The 24,829-nt window shown below is 35.0% G+C and overlaps 1 protein-coding gene across 1 annotated transcript in view; it reads left to right on the top strand.

Annotated features, from left to right (window-relative positions):
- LOC125677879 (uncharacterized) overlaps positions 1-24,829 on the top strand; it is a 102,693-nt gene that overhangs the window by 34,437 nt on the left and 43,427 nt on the right. Inside the window, exons 6-7 of the mRNA XM_056159125.1 lie at positions 29-586; positions 21,242-21,403. Coding sequence (XP_056015100.1) covers positions 29-586; positions 21,242-21,403 — 720 coding nt within the window. The remainder of the gene's footprint in view (positions 1-28; positions 587-21,241; positions 21,404-24,829) is intronic.

Below are 24,829 nucleotides of genomic sequence, written 5' to 3'. Positions count from 1 at the left end.
TATCAAAAATACTTCATATGTATAATAGGATTCACAGAATTGGTATCTGACCAGAAGAAGTGGAGCATACTAGTTTCCATTTTGATCTCTGATAACTATAGCATCAGAGTAAATGCCTTGTGGGAGGAGAAACACAGACAAATCCTAGGGGCGTTTCCTTCTTTAAGGGAATTAAACCATGATATGAGAACCACTGAAGCTATTGACTTGATTAAAGATCTGGTGTACAACGACAAGGTGTTAACAATGAATGGAGATGGTAATAGTGGGACTGTGGGGTTTGTATCGGAAGATGTCCGCCATCAGGTGATGGGTTACTTTGTTCTGAATTGTCTGAAGACTGACAAGGACTATAAGAACTACCTCAATCTGTCGTCTGTGAACTCGTTGTTGGAATACGTCCGTACTTCGTGGCATGCTCCAGATGAAGGGGAGAGATGCTTGTATATACCGGAAAGGATGGAGGAGTTGCTTATTACACAACTGGGGATAGACGTAATACGACACGTCATGGTGGAGCCGAGAGAGGACAGAGACGGTGATTATGACAGATTCAGTAGCGTAAGAGAGAGGGTGTCTAAAAGACGTAAGTTTACTCGGGTTTTTGCTATATTTTAGTACTAATTATTTCCAATCATTGATGGTAAATTTGATACTTTGTTATCTTTGATCATTGTTAATCATATTATCTTACTTACGTATCACTGATCCAAAATTGATATACATTGATGAAAGTATATCCGATTCATGTATTGTCAACGCGAAAGGATTAAAAGAAACTTTCCAAATCATTTCGGAAAGATGCAAGGCTTTGAAAGTTGCAAATGATACCTACGATGATTCTCGGTGTTGACCTTCCATATGTTTGAGTACACCTTAAAGTCTAAATATTTACATTCACTGTGTATTCTGCTCAATTTACATTGCTCAGTGCTAGGCATGGTTTGCAATGATGCTGTATGGATATACAAGTAATAACTACTAGCATATCAAAACAAAATTTTCAAAACTTTGCTACAATTGCTAAGTATTGGAGGGAATGAAATATTAGAACACTTTTCTAAGAAAGGATGAATGCATCCTATTCTAATATATAAGATGGGGATTTCCTTATGAAATAGTTTTAATGTAATGGAAGAATGAAAACATTTCATAACAATTGATATCGTTGTTCGATCTTCTATTGTAAGAATGACTCATTATGATACTGTTAATGTAGGTCGCGGGTTTACCGACCTTTTCTTCTCGCTCGAAAATCTCACCTGAAAATTTGACCTATGTACCTTGACAATGTATATACTACTTTGTGAAAATTGTTTGTCATTCAACAGCACATATTTTAGTAATTATGTCTTCAACATACCATTGTTTTAACAGTAGCCACACTGTTTTCCGTTGCATTATATGCAAAATAATAGTGATTAACTTTATTCATTGCATTTTACTACTTAGAATTTGGTGCTGTTCATCTTGATAATATTGATATCAAAGCGAAACAAAAACATTTTGAAAAATATTTATAAAAAATATTGGGTAATCGAGTTCGTTTTCCAAAGAAAAAGATGTCAAAGATTGATAAAAACCACCAATGCAGCAGTTTTTAACAAATAACGTTGCAAATATTCGTGACGTCATTCAACAACGTTATCCATTAACTTTTCATGCATCACATCAAAAGTAATCCAAAACAACGTAACCGACTCCTGGTTTTGAAGGGGAAATCAAATATGTATGGGCAAAATAATCAATTCTTTACAGAATATATATCGCAAAATTTCTTAATACAGTATATATAAACGTATACATTTATTGTGCTATATATCTTAATCATGTCGCGCGGCTAATAATTGGATTTATTTTCTTCTTTTGCGATCGCATGATCGCGGTAACATTGAATAAACTAATATAATAGTATAATTTTATTTTTGAGTACCATTAAGGTTATTTTTTTTATTTCATATAGTTTAATCATGTCTTAAGATTCTAACCAGAATTACAACCAAAATTGTTTCTATTTTACAATATATCTATGTTTATTTTACACACACACCCACAAACACATAGAAATACTCATTTTCCCAAGCCAAATAACCCCTCGAAAACATCAACGCGTTTTAAAACTATACTTATTTTTAACTTTATGCACATTTACTTAAAACGTCTGCTACTTTATTTAATTTTCGAACAACTTCACTTTCTTGATTATGGGCCGGCACGAGCCGGCCCATTCTATGAAATAAGAATTTGAGAAGTGTATGAGTTTCTGCGGGATGAGTGTGTATTTTTTTTTTAAGTTGGGTTACTGATTATCATGATACGTTTTCATTTTGTATGTAAAGTAATTCGGTGGTGTTTTTTAAACATTTGTTTTTTTTGTTTTGTTTTGTTTTTTTTGTTTTTTTTTGTGTGTGTGTAACACACAGGTCACGTGCGCTTATCTGCTGACCTATTTATAGAGGTGGCGTCATTTTTTTTTTTTTTTTTTGAAAAATGCATAATTCCAAGAGTGCTAAAGAATGTTTTGATTATTGCATTATACTATTTTGTTAAATATTGTCACAGGTTGTGCCAATAAAATTTTCAATCTTGAATAAATCTGATTTATTTCATAGCGAAAGGTTATGATATTTGGATAACCCAAATTAAATGTCACAGTTTTAATATGGAAAGTGTGAAATTAAATTAATGCAGTATTCATGCAACAGTCATTGGTTGAATTATTTTGCACATTAGAAAATGTTTGCTTAATATATTCAAGTGATAAAAGCTCAATATTTTCCAATAATGAACATTGTAAATATTCATCAAACTTATAACATCCAAGGAGCAGAATAACCCATATCTATTATTTTGAGGTCATTCAGATGAGGCTTGTAAGCCATGGTCCTGTGTCACGATAGGCGTTAGCACGATAAAGAACCCTCACTGCTCAATTCACCCGAAGGTGACGTCTCTATAAGAGTGAAAAATTCGAGAATGAGACGTAAAGCAGCATATAAACACATTATTCTGAGGTCACAATGGTTTAAGGTTAAGGTTCAGACTGCTCTTTAAAAAAGTCCACTGGAGAACCTTTGCCTACTGGACATACACGTAGTTCACAGATCTTTAAGGAGTAACAGATTACTGTTCATTTTGTATGTTAATGGGTCGAATTTGGACACTTGTCCAATCAATATGTTTACGAGACAGTTTTAGTTTATGGAAACAATGATACTCTCTTGGAAATTTGTTCGGCCCATAACTTTGGTGCGTGCACCAATGTTTCTTGTCTATTTAGATTTAGAGTCTTGAGCCCGGTGCAGGGTTTGAAATAACCGTGCGCCCGACCGCCCGAAACGATACATTTTGCCACGGGCGAATAAACTTCCAGGTATAGACGTCCTACGGGACGTGATGAAATATCCGCAAATAAAATTTAGGTGAATCAAATTCATTATTGTACCTATAATAAAGTGAACAGACCTCGTCAATTTAGTACATTTTACTGTATATTCTACCGCAATTCAATAAAATATAATCTACTAGTAAAGAATTAGGTCCATCGTACTTCATTAGAAGATTAATTCACTAGTAATACATGTAAAAGTAAATTTTAAAAATGCATTTTTTTTCTCAGTGCTAGTAGGTCTTTCTTTGGCAGGGCTAACAACTTTTACAAGTAGACAGCCCTGCACGTCTACCTAATTTTACAGCGAATTTCAAACACTCAAGGAAGTTCAACTTTGCTAGAATACATGTAGGGCCTATATTTTACCTGCTGTTCTTTTATTGATTCTCTCTCTCTCTCTCTCTCTCTCTCTCTCCACCAAATGCACGTCAAATTTCAGGGGGGGGGGGGGGGGCTTTGAAGAATAATTAACTCCTGCTCAATTCCCCCAGGGGGTTCTGAAAATGTTGACATTTCCAGTAGTACTCATTGAAATTTTTCTTTATATGATATTCCTGCCCAACGCTTTCAATTATTCAATGTTGTCCGATCTTCACGAAATTTGTATTATGGGGTAGGAATAAAATTATGAACTTGCCATTTTCAAATGTCCGTCATAAACGCGTCAAATCTCTGAATTAAATTGTCATGAACTGGGAAATCCTCGTCCGATTTTTTTTTTCTGGGTGGATCTAAAACGTTTATAAAGACATTCTCAACATCGCCTCCCCAAGTTGCCCGCTCCTAAAACGCTATACAGTAACAGCACAAGAAACATTGATGCAGGCACCAAATGTATGGGCCGGACATTTTCGGGAACTGTAGCAACTACATATTTCCAAACAATTCCTTTGCGAGAAAATCACACCTCATAGGCTGGTAAAATTTAGAAAAATTTTGATAAAATCCGGCGATGAAAGAATTAAGTGGGGGAAAAAATCGTTAAAGGGGTATGGACACGATGTGAGCTGAAAATTTTCAAATTCTATTTTTCCATTTTTGTTGTTTACAATGTTTAACTCAAATATTTCTAATGCTTAACCAAAATTTGAATATCAGTTCTTGAGTTACAAGCGAGATACAGTACTCACATTTTTTTCGTTACGTACACAAAACTCGTGCAATGTTTCTGTTTACATACAGTACACGACACGAGTTTTATGCGTGTTCCACGCAACGCGGTGGAACAAATTTGCCCCAAACACGGTGGACCTTTAAAATTGTCGGCACCTTTAAAGTCCTATTTTTCCGCGCGAGCTAGACATTGAAGTCCACGGAGGAAATTCGTGGATGCCACCGTGCATCTCCGTGGATGTCACCTGTACCTCCGTGTGATAAAACAAAGAAATAATTTCCGAAATGATTCACCCAAAAAACCCTTTCGCTTGGCCAGCATACATGCCCTCACCCCATTACTTATTTAGAAATTAGCTATAAATCATTCAATTCTTGTAATTGTTGTTTAATGATACGTTGGTGTTTTCGGTTCATATCCGTATGTAGACTTCCCTGCAGACGTTCACACCTATTTATGAAACGCCCAAATTCTCGACATCCTGTATATAAACACCTGTGTTATTCCTACCACTCGTCGGTACATTGTTTCACGGCACGTGCAGCACAATTTCACCAAATAAAAGAAGGGTCATGAACAACGACAATCACATGCCAGTAATTTCAATTTGATAAACAGCAGTTCAAAGAAATGTGTACCATAAGCAATAGTTTATTTTTACGTAAGGTTTTCATTGTAATTAGGAATATGTGATTAAGGTCAGCTATATACATGTACATGTTTACATTGGATATGAATTTCATTATGTACTCAACTGTGAAGCAATGTGAGCAAAGAATCAAATTTTTATCACTTAAACAAATAAATATTAAAACTATCTTTACTTTTAAACAAACCTTTAGAAAACTCCGTACTTTCATTAGGAAAATTTCATTAGAATGCCCATACTTCACATTAATAATAACACGTTTTTTTTAAAAGTTTTTTTTTCTAACTTTACAGCTTTTTGTCTTGATATTTTTATATACCATTGCATAATGGTGATGAGATCCAATAAATTGAATTTAGTACATGTAGTCTTCAAATATCACAAAGTAAAGAGTTGACAACGATTGAAATAAAAATGCAGACGTTTTCTCGTTTATTCAGTAACTCAATAACTTGCGCGTCTTCTGAATGAAAGTTGTAAAACAAACGTACTAGGTTTTGGTCAGTTATAACATAATACGGGGGTAAAATTCATCTAATATCCGCTAGCAATGGGATTTGAGTCAACTGTGCCTTCGTGCACGAATAATCTCGGCTAGTGATGAAAAAAAAACCTATTTTTTATGATTACCAATGCTCTCTCTCTCTCTCTCTCTCTCTCTCTCTCTCTCTCTCTCTCTCTCTTGCTTTCATTATCTAATGCATCTAAAGATTAAATTAAAGATTTTAATAATCGATAGCGTATGTGAATAAAAGCAAATAATCGTTAAGTCATTTCTGTTTATATTTATATTAGGTTTTTTTCATGAACTAGTTGCATTTGACACCGAGGATTTACATCCTTAAATATTGATTACAAGCACGTAGAATCGGAGAGGGTGTACTTTGAAAACTTGACAGGGCCATAAATTAACCTTCAATTTGGAGGAGGCAGGAAATTAGGCGGGGGTCTGGGGGCCGCCCAGGCCCCCAGACGCTGAGCACATTTTGTGCACACTGAACACGTTTCGTGCAAAATCCTTGATTCTAGGGCCTTCTAAGATGTTACTTGACTAACTCATTCTAAAAAGAAAGATTTGGAATGCTTTTTAAGGGAGGTATCATGTTCTTAGTTATTGGAAACAACATAAATTCTAATGAACTTTAAATTTTAATTTTTTTTTTGGCTCAAAAGTTGGAGGAGGCAGCTGCCTCCTCCGGCTCCATGTAATTTACGGCCCTTCTTGAAAGGTTTTCGTAATCGGACAATTTAAGCACCATTTTTGTTGTTATTTTATTGCTTGTCAAGAAATTTACACAACTTAACCGGCAACATACCCCTTCTGATACATTGAAAAATATAAGTAATGTTAGCACGGGGCTCTATAAAGTTCAATCTGCAGTTTGGTCATACTTCGTCATTCAATAACTTATTCAAAATAAAAAAAAATGTTTGTCGGGTTAGCGGTACTATGATGTATGACTATAACAATGACCTGTGTATAACTTGTACATTCCATGCAAATTCGAAGGGGTTTTCGCCTCAGTAGAACAATGGGAGTCAGCTAATCCGTGTATTTGAAATCAACAGAAAGTTTCTTGCGGAAAGTGTGAAATATATTGGGTCGGCGTAAGATACCCGTGATCTTAGACTAGATCTGATATCGCGCCGACCCAATATATTTCACACTTTTCATGAGAAGTCAAAACCCAAACTAGCTAACCGTAATTTAGTTATACTGTGAGAAAGACCCTAGGAATTTGCATGGTATATACTTATTATACAAAAATCATTGCATTATCCAGACACTCCCGATGAACATTTTTTTTTTATGAAAACCTCTATCAAAGTACATCGAACATAAGTCTCGGTCAAATGTAATTAACTCGGGATTTTAAAAATAAATCATTCGATGGTTTATATGTTTGCTTCTATTAATTACGTAATAAATTAATTCCAATTTGTTAATCATCGACAATGCTCTAATTTCTATATTGGATAAAGTTATATTTGTCAAGATGCATATCAACACAATATGATGGAGGTAATTATGTTAAACAGCGCATTTGTCACACACACACACACACAGAGAGAGAGAGAGAGAGAGAGAGAGAGAGAGAGCACATCGGTAATTATTAAATATCCCTATCACATGTTGTACATGTATGTTTTTCATTTACTGAATATACTAATTCGCATTCAAAACAGGAATTGCCTGCAAGTACGCATTATTTAAACAGAGAATTTAAGAATATTTTAATGAAGAAAGAAGACTAAAAGAAAAAAAGTCAAAACCAGGTTTTCTTAAAAACATAATATATAGTGTTTGGTATCGTTGGAATCGGCTCAATATGCTGAAAAACAATATAAGTATCAGGGGGGGGGGGGGAATATTGACATTTTTTCTTTTCTTAAAATTCCACCCTTATCTTGATTATTTGGCCTGCGGCACATTTTCACATCTCCCGCAAGGCGCCCGTGGCCAGATCAAAGCTCTTAGCAGCTGTGTGTATTCGCAAATAACACACACCGTGCAACACGGAGGACACGGTGTATCTCCGTGGATTTTCCTCCGTGGTCTTTCCACGGTGGGGTGTATAAAACTCGTGTCGTGTACTGTATATATTGCTTGATAGAAAATAACATGTTTAAAACAAAATGAGATATGTCAAACACTAGAAACTATTTAATTCTGTTAAGAATTAACTTGAAAATTGGGGAAAAATCTAATCTAAACGAAATGTGTGCTAGTATATCTAACCTACATGTAAAGAAATCATGGTACGAGCCTTGTTTACATAAGAATGAATTGTGAGCTCTCTATCTGCCATATACTTCGACCGCTGACATTGCAAATTTTGCTGACCATCAGAAATACCTTAGCTAAGCATTCTAAACATTATAAATGGAAAAATGAAATTTGAAATTTTTCAGCTTAAATCGTGTCCATGTTGCACATTATTCTGTGACTAAAAATATAGAAAAAAAAGTTGCGTCAGTGAGAGAAATATAGGAAAAGGGAGACTGTGTGAAACTGCAACAATTTCAAATTAATTACTTTGAAGGCAAGACGTACACGGTGGCTTAATGTAAATTAAAGATAAACTTTCAGATGCTGGGAGATGGTTATTTGATGACAACTAAATTGATGGTCATCGCCAATGTTTGATACATTCTGCAATCTAATTTACATTATGCCGTCACATGACATGTTATGTTGAGATTGGGCACAGGATGCATTTTTGAAAGTCGGGTCTCTTCAGTGATTCTTAAAATCATGCTTTAGCCACAAAACAATATGGTAAATTATTAAATATATTTTGTTAAAAAAGAAGCTTTCTCAATGTTTTAGGGGCCCTGATTTGCTAATATGGTTTTCCCGAGTGGGGTTGCCCCCCCCCCCCCCCCTGAACCCCCCCCCCCCCCCACCAGGACTGTGCCCTGGACGCCCCCAGACCCCTCGCCTGTATGGGATTAAATTGCACTTCAAAACAGAGCTAGCTACCAGGGGCGGATCCAGGAATTGCAGTTACTGGGGGTTCCACTTCATGAGGCTGTGGGTCAAGGGCAAAGCCCTCGGAAGCTCCTGGATTTAACACATTTTATAGGGCTTGAAATATGTCTCCTATTTAAGTAATTTGTACTATTTTCCATCATTTTTAATAACGGGAATTTAGTAAAATGACGCAAATTTTAAAGGTTTTTGGAAAAATTAAGTTCTCCCAATTAAGTAATCCAAGAAATCAAAAGATTGTTTCATTTATTTCTCCGGGAGTGGAAGAAATTATTGCTTCTTTTATCGTTTAGTTCATTTTTCTAAACCTGATAAAAAGATTTACCTTAAATTTGAAACTTTGAGGGTGGCGCACGACAGCTGCGCCCACTTAAATCCGCCACTGGATACACGCCTGATTAGTATCTCAATAAGGTACGTACTGGTATAAGAATTTAACTCGCAATACCAAAGTCAACAGCAGGCTGTGTTCAGGATCGTAGTGGCTAGTCTAGGGGTTAGGTATGGTGGTTGGTTTCTGCCATTTTACACTTCATCTTCTGTTTGTTATTTCGAGGCAAAGAGACAACAAAACGATGTTTAGCAACTTTTGTCCCCAAGCAACTTTTCGCCCCCTCCCCCTAAGAAAAGACGACAAAATGATATTATTAGTTACTTTTCACCTCATAATAACGAGAAGACAACACATTGTAAAATTGTACAAATCAGCCACTATACGTAGCCCCTATGCTATATACAATTTACACTTGTCCGATCAATCGATACTAAGATACGTTTGTACGATCAATCGATATACTTCGTATCGATTAAATATAATTTCTTTTCCGTGACGTTGCACGTTAAAATTTCTGATCTTGCCAGTTTTCGTAATGGCACGTGGTAAAAATTCTTATATTTGAATAAAAATATCTCTAAAAAGAATACATTTTTCACAATGCAGCGCGAGTTATTTTCTCCTGAATACAGGGGACGTACAATACGATGCGGTCCTCAATTCATGAAGACTAATATGTGACTGTAAAATAATTCAATTCACTGAGTTTATTAATATGTTCATTGTGTGATTGTTTCGTAGGCAATGTTGGAAATGTAACAAATTCTGTAAATATTAGTCATCGACTTATTTAGATCAGGGTCAAGATATCTTTAACATATCAGCAAATCTTCATTATTAATTTTCAATATTTTGGACGACCAAAACATAATTAGATATACAGAATGTACATGTGCAAAAATGCATGTACATTACATTAGTTAATCTAGAGGAGGGGTACTGGTGTTGCAACACACACAGACACCTTTGATTATAATTTTAAGAAAAGAGTATGAGAGAAAGAGAGTGTATTACTTATATTTTTCCGGAAACACTATTACTGCATCGCACTGATTGTAGAATAGGAATCTAAATTTGAATAGTATGGGGAAGGGGGTAAACTCCTGTAAGTTTATGTCATCCGACATCGATTTACACACTGTTTTTCATTATTTTCAACATTCATCAAATTTAGTTTGAAAGTGGTGGGTTGTTAATGAAATTTATGTGAATTAGCTTTTTTTTTTTGGTCAGACATTGGATTTTTGATCATACCCCTTTGTAAATTCTGTTGTCATATTTTAATATCTTTTTAAAGAGTGTTTTTATTTGGTAGCTAACCTATAAAACACAATGTAGACAATAGAAAATACACAAAATACATATCATCATATTAAAAACTTAACCCTTAGGTTCACTACCACCCCCCACCCCCTGAACATTTTCTAGATTCGCGCTTGGACAATGTTAATTACATATACATATATATTGAATATGTATCTAATGTAATCTTTTCGTTAAAATCTGCTTTAAGGTTTTGTTTCTTGATGTGTGATTCAATAATTTTAATTTTTTTTTTTATCTCCGTTCGACCCGCATGCGGAAGGCCAGGGTTCGAATCCCGGCTGCGACAGACCTAAGTCGTTAAAACAGGTAGTGACAGTTCCATCGCCAAACGCTCGGCATCAGGTGATGACCTTAAAAACGGATGACCCGAGTTACAAGAGGCGTGGCACTCTAAAGAACCCTCACTGCTAATTGGCCATTTAAGCGCCGAGCATAGGCCTAAATTTGAAGCCCTTCTTTGGTCTTGGTGATGTCTCCATATCAGTGAAAAATTCTCGAGGGAGACGTTTTAAGTAAGATACAACAGCTCCACGTGTATATATTGAATTACGTTGCATTAGGGAATGGAGGTGGGGAATAACCCCACATGTTTATGATATGTAGGCTGGCTCATGATTTTTTTTAAATAGTAGTAGCAGTGGCGTAGCTTCCATTGAGGCAACCGAGGCAGCTACCTCGGTAAAAAAAAACAACACCTTTTACGTTGTTAAAATGTCGATAGCCTCGGTAATATTCGAACCCAAGTTACGCCTATGAGTAGTTAATTATTGTGGACATGTAATCAAATTAACCGAGGAATTGAAAAAAAGGATTTACCCCTCTTACCCCAAAACGTTTGAATTGAAATAGAACTTTGACTTCATTTTTGAATTTGGCGAGATAAGAATTTTCAGAAGTGTAACGAACTCCTCTGGCCACCCCCCCCCCCCCCCCCCCCCGTCTTTTCAGGTGTCTCTTGTTTATTATAGGTTACTTCTAAAATTCTCGGGATTCGTATTGTATTACAAATTCGGACAGAAATGAACATTAAAAACAGCTGTAACCCCACCCCCTTTCCTCAAACCCTACAATTTGACAAAATTCTTGGCAAATTTTATCATACTCAATGTAATGCTCCAGTTTGACATACTGTAACCGTGTTCAATTATCATGCAGTCCGTGTAGGACAGCTTAATGACGTGGCTTCTAAAGCACACACCGCTTGTCAAACACTGTTGATTTTCTGTCTTCTAACTATATATTGCCTGAATGTATTGTGCAAAGGTCATGCCATTTAAAAGTTATAGTCGAAAGTTTTACGTGTTATACCATGAATTATTTTTTTTCATGGTAAAACAATATAATATATCAATCTTTGTTTAAAAATATATTAACATACATCATTCTTTACTAGAACATTTCCGTGGTAACAGACACCAGTCCCGCAGAAACGCAGGCGACTTCTCCAAACTTATATTATATAAAGGGCCGGCTCGTGCCGGTGTAAAGGCAAATTTTGACCCCCATAGAATAATGACCGGGGGTCATTTTTCGACATCGAAAAGTGACCCCCTAGCCGTAGAAAAATTGGATAATTTTGTAGAAAGAAGACCCAGGGATCATTATTTTGCGTGTCATACCTGAAAAATAATGACCTCCGTAGAAAAGTTACCCCCTCCCTTTCTTAGCAGATTGATTGATTTTAAAGGAGTTTATACGGGTTTCAGGTCATTATTTACCCAGAGTTATCGTTTCTGCTGCTCCTCTTATCAAATTTATTCCATATGTAAATTTTTTTTCACGGTTAATAAAATAAAAGTAAGAACTAGTTCATTAAATTTGAGGAAAACCAACTGTAGGTTCCATGACCAATTACAACTGAAAAAAACCGCATATTTCGGGGACGGATCCAGGGAATTTTCAAAAACGGGTTCTACCATAAATTTTAGTTCTCAAAAGGGGAGTTCCATTCTGAAAATGTGTTCTATTTACATGTATAGATCTTGTGTAATCAAACACACACATAAAAAAGAGTTGCGTCTAAATACAATACTTCTTGTGTCACAGAAAGGCGTGAAATCTTCTTAAAACTGACGAATTGACATACATTTTTTGCAACTGAAGTCAATAGCTTATTTCATTTACACATCATTATCGTTTTTCAAGAATTTTGAAAAATGAGTAAGTGTTGATAGAGGTATTAGTGAGTATGCGAACGTTAACTTTGGGTAGACTATAGCATTTCACTGGATAATTTATGCCTATCAGGGGTGTAGGACAAGGGGACGGGGGCACGTGACCCCTCACTTTTGGAAGATGGGGGGGGGGGGGGGACATGTGGGTTTGTGCCCCCTCACTTTTTTAACAGAAAATTAACATAGATTGATCAGATGAGAATATACCACGGTTAAAAAATACTCAATTCTAATATGCAGGTTCTAGGCACTCAAAGCATTATTTCTTGCATGTACATAACCTATCCTCTCCGTACTAATTTTTTTTGGACCGAGTTACGTTTTAAACCATCATAAAATTGTTAGTTACAAGAAAAATGTTCTCACGGTGAAAATAGTTACATCTCATTTATATTAGAAGGGGATCCCCCCCCCCCATTCCAATGTTCAAAAGTACAGTATGTCGTACACAGTACGGGGGAGTAGGGGAAGATACAGCCGGGGCACATGTCCCCACACTTTTCAAAAGGGTAAGGAGTATGGTTGTGCCCCCCCCCCCCGCTTAAGTAAGGCTTTTTTACAATCTGACTAGAATAGGATCCCCGGTCCGCTTCTTTGTTTTCATATTGTCTCTTAGCTGCAGAACTGTAGCTCTCTGAAAAAATATTTTGACATAACAGAGAGCTACAGAGCCACCCCTTATAAAAACCTTCGGTTTACGGCGCACAAAAAGCTGCGCACGGTTGAGGCCTTATATCGTTGTATTCTTGAGTTGCTGTCTCATAAATTTAATATAAAAAAATTCTTAACATATTTCCCTACTATACTTGTGTCTAAACATACCTTCAAATATTCATCAAAGCCCCATACGACCTGAAACAGTCCCAGCTTCAAATGATTTCGTTTGTTGACGTAGCCATGTTAGGTAGCCAGTCAATTCGAATCCTGGTTAATTTCCATACTAGCACAATAACGTCTAGATGTGAACTAATATCCCCACAAACATTTTAGCTAAATATTTTAAATAATATATCATCCCAGTGCCCTTAAATAATAATTATTCAAATATCTAAACTCACGGCAATGCGGCTTTCATTAGTCTGGTCCGGTCTCCATCCGTGCCACACGAGTGTTAAGGAATTTAGTAGCATTTTCATGAATCAAGAGCTTATTTTACCTTTAGAAAAACTTCATTTTTTTAATTTCTATAAATTATTCGTATTGATAATAAATGAAGAGTGAATACATAATATATAAAGAATTTTATGAATATATACCAACAACAACAGGGTACGAATTGACCGGCTACCTAACATGGCTACGTCAACAAACGAAATCATTTGAAGCTGGGACTGTTTCAGGTCGTATGGGGCTTTGATGAATATTTGAAGGTATGTTTAGACACAAGTATAGTAGAGAAATATGTGAAGAATTTTTTGATATTAAATTTATGAGACAGCAACTCAAGAATACAACGATATAAGGCCTCAACCGTGCGCAGCTTTTTGTGCGCCGTAAATCGAAGGTTTTTATAAGGGGTGGCTCTGTAGCTCTCTGTTATGTCAAAATATTTTTTCAGAGAGCTACATTTCTGCAGCTAATTGTCTCTACAATATAAATACAAAGGAGCAGGCGGAGGATCTCATTTTTATCAGATTGGGATTGTTAGTTAGTACCCACAAATAAAAAAGTGAGGCATTACAGTCGGAAGCCCTCCAGAGGCCACGAATCTTCAATTCTTCAAAATTTTCTTCGGGAAACACGAAAACACACGAAACTTGATTAATGAAGTCATTAGGAAATGGCATACAAGCAAAGCATCTAAAGTGTAAAAAAAGTGAGAAGGGAAGTGTAAAGTCGTCACCCCCCCCCCCCTCCCCACGAAATAGGATTTGGGAGTGTCAGAAGGATACCCTACGTGTTTTTTTTTATTTTTTTTATTTTTTTGCTTGTCAAGTCAAAATGTGTTTAAAGTGGATTTCTTTGGTACCCCCATTATTTTTAGCCCAGCTACGCCACTGCCTATTGTGTTAAATTGTTAAATTATCAAAACACCCTAAATAAAACGCCGCACTGTCATATCACAGTAAATGCAATGCACCTGCTATCACCGTGTAGAAACGCACTAGAGTAAAGTGTATCGCCTACTCTCTCTCTCTCTCTCTCTCTCTCTCTCTCTCTGTCATTGTGTATGTGTGCGAAGAATGTAGAGGAAGCAAATTTACAAAAAAGATGTGATTAATTAAGATTAATTCCAGGTTTAGCACCCTATAAAAATGACTGATGGTGGGGGGAGGCGCAATCCCCCCCCCCCCCTCGAAATTCCTTGAATATCCGTATGAGTACACAATTCCCTTCACTGATCAGACTTACAGGATTTCCAAGATATAGTAACCTCACGGCATGTCCATCCAGGTCTGCAGAGGTTGGGCTTATCGACAGAAAAATTACGAGTCACTCTTTTGTTAAAACAAGTAAATTCTTATTTTTGAAACAAAATTACAATTCCTAATATGTTTTAATCTGGTTACGTTCCATATGAATGATAGATTTACTTATAATGTGACAATGTTGGACTACCTCCCTTAGGCATTACCAGAGAAATAATCCTTAATATAATTTACTAGGGGTCATTATTCTACGGGGGTCATTTTTCTAAACGTGAAATGGACTGATTTTTTGAAAGACATTTTTTTCTACGGGCACAAGGGGTCATTATTCTACGTTTAATAATGACCGGGGGTCATTTTTCGACGTCGAAAAATGACCCCCGGTCATTATTCTACGGGAGTCAAAATTTGCCTTTACACCGACCCATAATAAAACATATTACTAGCCGAAATTTTGCACCGGAAACGAAAGGAAGACTTAACAAAATTAAACGATGTATGTTTTACTTTGATAATAACTGTTGGTAATATTTATGTGATATCTGTAAAGTATTACGTTCTTTATATTCAATCAATAAGCCATGTATACTTTTTTTTAGTCAACTGTTACGTCACAATACGAAATTTCCGAGTTTCTCAATAGTTCTTTCCCTTTGTGGAACTCTTATGCACAGTGAGACGCAAAACATACTATCGTCCACACGCGGTGCGTGCAAATGCTTATCGGTGCGTACAAATGCATATATATCCTAATGGCCGATTATCAGACATTATGCAACCACCCTAACTGCAGGGACACACAATATTAGTAACTTTATTAGTATCTGATAAAATAGCTCAAAGAAAAATCGATGATCACCATTTTTCTTTGATTAAAATATCAGAGGAGGAAATAAAAAAAATAATTTCATATTTAATTTGATGACCTAATTCAAACAAATATTGTTCTTGATATGGTCAGTTTAATGTATATTAACGGGTGATATAAACAAAATTTACACTTTCATTACTTTTATCCTTATTTACATAGCTATTCTATAGTATATGTATACATCTTGTACCCACTCAAGCGTTCAACAGAACACCGAACGTACCTCCAGCACAGAAGAGCTAATATCTCGGAAGTTGCGTATTGAATGTACACATAAAAAGACGTTGAGACGTAGGATTTGCGTATCAAAAAATGATGATGTAAGCAAGCCCACGACCTACGTTAAGCTGATGAAATGTCCGCGTTTTGCAACAATATACATATTATGCTTAAACGATATGTTGGGCTAAATTAGAAAGTCGTTTTGGTAAGGAAAAGAACATCTTTTTCATTAAATGACAATTAAGAAGAATAATAGTTTGTCACAAAATATCACTCAGAACATTCTGTTGAAAGAAACATCAAAATCCAATAAGTGAAACGATAGCATCAGCAATAATAATAATCAATAATCTTATAAATGTTCTCAAATCATTCGAAAAAAACTTCTCATTCATCTGATAAAATCTTAGACATCTGTCTCATCATATCATCCCAATCAAACCTAATTGAATTTCTTTATAATCTCAAGAATATTCCCAAGTAATTAAAAACAATTCTAAATCATTTGATAAATTCTCACACGTATGCCTCATCGCATTCCAATGCTCTCAAATGATTCCAAAGACATTCGCATGCGCCCGATGAAATCTCAGGAATATATCTCACCATCTTAATCAAATTTAAGTGCAATTCGATTACGGTGTGACCGTTGGGGCGAGCTCAGCATATCTGAATACATTTTCAAAACATTTATATTGAAAACAAGGAAAACTGATCTGGTTCACTGTCAATACGTAGGATTACTGTCTTTCTCTTCTCGCCAATGTAGGAACCAGTTTAACGGGAAATGCAACGAGCGTGTTGTGACGTAGCCTGGTAGTTGTGACGTGACTGTTTACATTTCTTCAGACAATATTTTAATAAGAAAAAGAAAGGGGGAAGAATATGATTGTCATCCTTTCCTTTCAAATAAAAAAGGTTTGTAATACTTCAAAGATTTTTTAAATTATTATTTTGCGAATCGAACCATCCGCCATTTTGTACGAGGGACTTCTGGGATTGGCGTCAAAAAAATTCTTGTTAGAGGTTGAGATTTAGCTCGGATTATTTCCCGCACTCTAGTCATTAGAGCTCGCAGTACGAGCCTGCGCTCGTTATAATCTCAATAAACATGTATCTCACATTCTAGAGAAATATTGAATGAAATTATGTTAATCGCACTTAGATCTCAACATAATTTATCTTGTATTTCTAAAAACTGTTTTACTTTTCATCTACTAGTATCACTTTTAAAACATGTACAAGTACGCTTCCTTTTCTCTAACAATTTCTTAATTCGGCCTAATTTTTATTGTATTATAAACGTACCCGATCCAGTGAACCATGGTACCCTAGGCGAGGACTAAGAGAAGATATTTGCATCTACTGTACACTATGAATATTTGTATATGCTATATATCATATTATACATCAATGGTTTCTTCTTTATATGACCTACACATAAGGTATCTTGGCCTCTAGTAGTGTAGTGTAGTAGATGTGTGTAATACAGAGGGCTCCTGGTACTCTTTACTATGAATATGTCCAATCCAGGGAAATATTAGAATGAAATTCCCATAGAGACCCTTGTCGAAATAGTCAATATGTTACTTGATGATAAAGAATTACACAATTCTAACAGGACCCCAATTTACGTGATTTTGAATGCTAAATACAAACAATTCCAGAAGAACATTGTGATTATCATTGATTCTTTATATAAACGTATTTCTTCTCAATTTACTGAAACAAGGAAAACATCATTGGTTAGAAATATCAATATAATTCTTTTACCAAAAACGCACTTTCAATGAACGTCCAATACACAACAACTTCATCACTGTTTTCATTTTTTTCGTATCAGTATGAATACTTGTATCATACTGTTAAATATCTAGTACATAGTCATTTCGATTACAGTCAACAGTTGATAATGTTAATCTATTTATAAAAATGCGATCAGTAATAAAACGTTTCATACAAATCACAGGTAAGCTACTCGATGATTGGAAAAACCAACCAAACAAAAGAGGAAATAATTGAATACATATCATTTGAATTGTTGAGATTGGAAAACAAGTGCATGTGCACTTATATCATCCCTCTTTCATTATTATAAGTTAACAAATGAAAATCACGTTTTCTTAAGAAAGAAAAGAGAGGAAAACCAACAACTGAAGAACAGAAAAAAAGTATCACTGAAATAGTTGAAATTATGATTTTATTTTTTCAATGTTGTTTTTGGGGTGGGGATGGGGATGTGGTGGAAAACTCTCATTAAATGCAGAGGCATATTAAATCGTTTCCAAAGGTTACAGCCAAATAAAAAGTAATATAATTTGGAAGGTGAAATAGTGATTCGTGTCTTCGTACTTTTCCTCATTTTCATTTTTTTTTTCTGTTAATGAATCAACATACTGTCATACACGTTTGGGGAAAGAGTGTCAGAAAACGACAAAGCCGGGCAAAGAGAATGATACCCACAAGCGCTTGTTTAAATAACAAGTTATTATGATTTTAAATATACGCACCGTATGCATATTAAATTATAACTTATTGCGTATATCAAAGGACGGAATATTATGATAACTTTCCGTTATCTCAGTAATTCCTGCTGTCCTTATTTATAATACAATAAACCTCTTGATTTTACAAAATTCTGACCACCTTCAAATATCAACTATACGTACAGTACTTTTTACGTTCCGTTCCATTTTCCGTTCTGCGTTTTAGTAACACCCGATGATTTTTCCGCTTACTTCCAAACCACGCGATCTATTTCCAACCCAAAGAGTCTTTATAACAACTGTAGTAGTGGATTCAAAACGTCTCACAAAAATGTGCTTGCTATTGCAGGACAAGAACACTTAAGGAAATATCTGATATTGTGCCGGTATTTTGACAGAAGCGCAGGTGGGTGCTGAGGAGCCCCTGAATACATATACATATTGTCAATCTCTACCCACTGCCCTTTCAAAAGATGAAAGTCTTCAAAACCATGTCAGAGTTTTAAACATAGTTAATATCCCAGTCATGGGTGAAATAAATATGAGTTACCGAAACTATACTGAATTTCTAAACTACATAAAAACACTTACAAATAAAGATACATTGCTGGATCCAGTAAGTGCTCTACGAAGCAAGTATCTTTGCTCCTCACAAAAATATTAACAGCTGTGAAATAGAAACTTCAAACTTACTGTGCGACTACATATGCCACAAGTGGTGTATATCAAATGTGGATTCTGAGAAATTTTAAAGAACTTTTTGTAAACTTGAAATTACTAATCTTTTCTCAAATCAATAACATGAAAAACGCATGACTTTTCAATACTTTACGCGATCATTCCTTATATATATATATATATATATGAAGTCTCTTTTTTTTTCTAAGTATAAAATATTTAAAAAAAAACACTCTAAAGACTTTGTAGAAGTATTTCAACCGTGTTACCGGTCTTCTTCAGTCGTGTTTATTTCCTATACGCACGAATACATACACGGAAGTACTATGACGTCACAGTATGTATTATAAAATTGAAAAGTGACGTCAAAGTTGATATTGCGAGAAAAAACATTTGAGATAAGTAAGAGTCTATTAATAAATTGAACAATACTTTCCCGACCTCGTGGACACATCCTATAATATGACTATACGTACAATTAAATATTTGATAAGTAATGTAACGGAATTTTAGAAATGTTTGTTCACAAAGCAGTCAACTTCCGGTCTAAGTGAATATAAACAAGCAATATTAAAGTAAGTAGTTAATCGTAAATACAGCAGTATTATTTATAATAAGTTACTATAACACGTTATATATATAGCAATATTACATTATCACTTACACATGATGTTTATATCTCTCAACTGATTCGATATGCATAAGCTTTTTCTGGGTATGGTCAGTTTTTAAATCGAGGCAAGCTACTGACAAACAAGCTGATGGTACCGGGGTTTCAACAATCCCGTTTAAAGTAAGCATTTTGTAAATTATATGGTCGTTATAACGATCTAGTTTGCCAATACAACCTATCATTGGGGCAAATGCTGTCTGACGTGTTTCATACCAGTTGTTAGACCGTTCTTGGCACACTGATTTTGACTAAGGATTACTCCGTTTACCTGATCAAGATATAGGGCTCACGGTGTGTATTGCAGTTTGACAGGGTATGCTTACTCCCCCTAGGCACCTGATTCAACCCCTTGTGTGTTCAGGGGTCCGTGTGTTTGCCCAAATAACTATTTTGCATTGCTTAAAGGAGTTTTGAGATTTACCACTGTTCGTTATCTTCAGTTTTCATACTGATTTTGACTGTGGATTCCTTGGTTAACTGATCATGATATAGCGCTCACGTCAGTTGCGATCGGTCAATTAAGGATGCACACTCCTCCACGACACCTGTTCTCACCTCTGGTGTGTCCAGAGGTCCGTGTTTATCGTACGCGTATGTTGTATTCTTGATAAGAAGTATGAAATTGATCACCGTTCTTTGTCTTTACTTCATTTAACAGTTCACGTTGAATAAAGGTGTCTTTAGAATTGTTATATTACATTTAAACAATTTTGAATCCTTATACAGTCTTGCTATTTCGAAAAAGGTTAATATGAATGACTTTATAGAAGAAATCTCCGTAGATTAACAATGAACAGAACTAACGATTCGCTCTTTATCTAAAGGCTTATATATATATATATATATATATATATATATATATATATATATATATAACACGATAATGCCAACTGCATTTGAAAAATATCACTTTAAGTGGGCAACTGGTCACACCGGAAACTTGTTTACACAGGCTTTATCCGAATAAGCTTGGGGCATGGGGAGTCTGCCCCAAGAGTAAACGATCACCTTCAATGAGTACGTATGCCCTATGTATGCCCTAGAGCCAGACTCTTGGAGGAGATTTTAATCGCTGTAAAGTTTCATTCATTTATTTTACATTTCAAATTGTTTAAGTACAATAAGGTGAGATATATATCAAAATTTGATTCGTTACATACGATAATTGAAAATATTTCCCTTTGAAAAAATCATGTGGTTGCTAACATGGTTGATAGGGGATGATTGCTCATCATAGACATCTGATGTCATCTCTGGTATGCCCAGCTATTGTTTGCTCTACTCTTAATTTTGTATTCTTTACTATCATTTAACACTTTTTTTATTTTTATCGGTTGTATTGATGTACTCTTGATCTGTTAGACTGCATTATGTTTTCTCAATTATTCCAACCATTGCTGTTAGTAATATAAAACATTCTCTTCTTGAATTATAAATTTAACATTACGTATTCCTTTTCAGTGAATATCCCAGAGAGTGTATGTGAAAAAAGTCAGGATACAAAAGTCCGTTTGTGCAGTTTTCTAAAGACAGCAATACAGGAACAAGAGGTCTCAAATCGATGGATTTATAACAGTCTTATTGGATCGTTTATGATCAGAGAGAACTCACCTATATCCAAAGGTAATAAGAATTACAGAAAATTAATATTTCAAGTTACCTTTGATGAATATATATTCATGGAAGATCGGAAGTATATTGTGTCTGTTCTGTCTGTTTCTCTGTTAGCCTGTTTGAAACTTTAACCTTGGTTATAACTTCAAAATGGAATAGGTCCCTCATATTTCATCATGGAAGCATCTGATTCGAATTATGATTTCTCCATCGGAAGAGTTATACTGGTTTTCAATTCCTTTATGAAAGGTGAAGATAACGAACAGTGATAAATTTCATAACTCCTATAATCAATACAAAATACATAGTTGGGCAAACACGGACCCCTGGATACACCAGAGGTGGGATCAGGTACCTAGGAGGAGTAAGCATCCCATGTCAACCGGTCACACCCTCCGTGAGCCCTATCTCCTGATCAGGTAAACGGTGTTATCCGTAGTCAAAATCAGTGTGCCAAGAACGGCTTAACCCTCGGTATGAAACATGTATGTTAAACAACATTTGACGCAATGATAGGTTATATTGACGAACTAGATCATTATAACGACCATAGAATTTGCGAAATGCTGACTTCAATCAAGACTGTTGAAACCCCTGTACCATCAACTTGTTTGTCAGTAGCTTGCCTTGATTTTAAAAAAAACCTGACTATACGCTGAACAAGCTCTTGCGTGTCGAATCATCTGAGTGATATAAACACCATATGCAGGTGATAATGGAATATTGCTACATAAATATGGGACGTTGACGATGTAGAAGCTAAAATGATCTTATGTGTCATAAAGTTGATTTGTTAGTTTGCCGTTAGTATCTACTTTCAATAAATAATCTAACTCATATAAGCAATACAATGTACTTTTTCTCCATTTCTGAAAGATTGGCACATTGCCAAGTTTTGAGAATTGCCTACCCTTTGATGCAAGGTGAAGATAACGAACAGTGATCAATCTCAATCTCAATCTCAATTTTGATGTATTGTATGTTTGATCCCACCTCTGGTGTGTCCAGGGGTCCTTGTTTGCCCAACTATTTATTTTGTATTGCTTATAGGAGTTATGAGATTGATTACTGTTCGTTATCTGCACCTTGCATTATGGCTTATGTCATTTTGGAAGGTATTGTTAGTTGTAACTATTGAATTCATTTCATGATGTACAACTTTACTTTTTTTAATAACACTGTTCGTTATCTTCACCTTGCATAAATGTACACAACATTTTTAATATTTTTTTTATTAAAAAAGGCATTTTCTAAACCCTAGTATCTCATTTGCTTTTTGAAAGCCAGGCTCAATAAAATGCTTTAATGATGTTTAGTAGTCTATTTCGACATAAGGGTAAAAAATTAATTCCTAGCCTGCTCTTGAAAGATTTTACCCTTCAAATATGTACCTTTTCTTCATTTCTTAGAAATTGGCAAAATGCCATATTTTAAGGGTTATCTGCCCTTTGATATGTTGCATGTATGATTATGACTTATATCAATGTTGGAAGGCTATTGTCTGCTGTTGTTATGTAATTCATTTCATGATGTTTAAATATAATTTTGGTTTAAAAATATAGATATACACATAACCCTTTTCTAGATTTTTTTAAAACATGCATTATTTAATCCCCGATATTTCATTTGATTTTTAAATGCCAAGCTCTTTAATATGTTTTAATGATGTTTAGTAGTCCATTTTGATAGTAGTAAGAAAATTAATTATTTCCTAGCTTGCTCTTGGAAGATTTGACCTTTCCAATTTGTACTTGTTCTTCATATCTGAAAAAATGGCAATATGCCAATTCTTAGGAGTTGTCTGCCCTTTGATGTGTTTTATCTTTGGTTATTATTTTTGCAGTTTGTGGAAGAGGAGTGTCTATTGTAACTTTGAAATACTTTTGAAAACAAGTAAATTTAATTCTTTACTGAAATAAATTACGTTTGATTTTAAATCCCTTTTCTGGATTTTTACATATAATATTGATGTAAATATGCAAAATACAGATTGCGCTGTATATGGTGGCCATGTTGAAAATAGCAATTTTTGGGGAGTATTTTTCAGTTACTATTTTGGATGTCTACCTACACACCAATTTTCATCGAGTTGTGGTAACCTACTATTTAAGACTGATTCTATGTAACTATCAAAATTCAGTGGCCACGGTATGTCACAGATTTTTATGAAACTTTGTGTGTAACAATATTATGATAGATATAAAACAAAAAGGACATGCAAAGGTTTGACTTAGCAACGGTTGCCATGGAAACCGATCCTCTCACAACAGCTGGACAAGATATGCACATGTATGTTATATTTTGAATAATCAAAAATTAAACGCTATTGTTTATAAAAACAACAATTGTAAAAATTATTTTGAATTAGGTTCTAGCTTTTAGAAATTTTTTTGTATTTATTTAATCCTTGGAAACAATAGAAATAATTATTTTTATGATGTATAAGGGTTTGATATATGTAATTTTTAGAGAGGGATAAAATATATTTGCCCAGTCATTTGGTGTAAACTCACATGCTAGTAAAATGTATTGAATCTTACTTTTAAAAAGTACAGAAACACATTTGTGGAGAAACCAAAGGTAAACACATAAACCAGTAATTTCCTCTGGTGCACAAACCAAAATACACCAGAAAGAGTTATTGCCCTTTGTAACACTCTCTTGTATTGGAGATATGAACAGCCTTCATTTGTTTTCAGTATGGCAGGAGGTGGAAATTGAGTTTTTATTCAATTTGTTCTTCAGATGTTTATCAATATCAGATGCTCTTTGTTCACTTAATTCACTACCATGATCTTTATCTTCAATTGTGCTAAAGGATTCCGGTTTATTTCATGGAATACAAATCCGTTTGATCTTTGCCATAGTCACCGGACTCTAGCATCCAATCATCTACGTATTCGTAGAAAAAGTAAATGTTGTGGAATTTAACGCTTTATTGCATCACATCCGACTAAAAAAATGACCAGGGAAACAGACATATTCATAGAAAATATGAAAAAGCCCTGCCTGTTGCCGTGTTGGAACTTGTATTGACGTAAGTATTCTATTTGATTTAGAATTCAAATTCTAAAGTAAAGGCTGAATGAAATGTATCAGAAAATTTGGCTTTTAGTAAACATATGAGAACCCCAATTTATTTTATACTGCCAGCCAGGCTAGTCAGCTATAGTGGTATACATGTAGACTGAACATTGTAAGTAGTCCTGCCATTTACTGCATGGGTGTACAATATAGAATACTAGTTAAGTATGTCCCCAACCTAACATTCACTCAGGGAGTTTCCTATCACATTTACACAGAGTTCAGGATCTGTAAAAATTGGGGAATACTTAAAAAATCATGTTTCATGTGGAAATTTTCAAAAGGACTAGGCTTAATTTATGTAATACTAAGTGATGACCCCCCCCCCTCTCTCTCTCTCTCTCTCTCTCT

This window comes from Ostrea edulis, chromosome 3 (assembly GCF_947568905.1).
Source record: "Ostrea edulis chromosome 3, xbOstEdul1.1, whole genome shotgun sequence".
Classification (NCBI taxonomy): domain Eukaryota; kingdom Metazoa; phylum Mollusca; class Bivalvia; order Ostreida; family Ostreidae; genus Ostrea; species Ostrea edulis.
The sequence above is the reverse complement of the archived record's forward strand: the minus strand, read 5'-3'. Positions and strand labels throughout refer to the sequence as shown.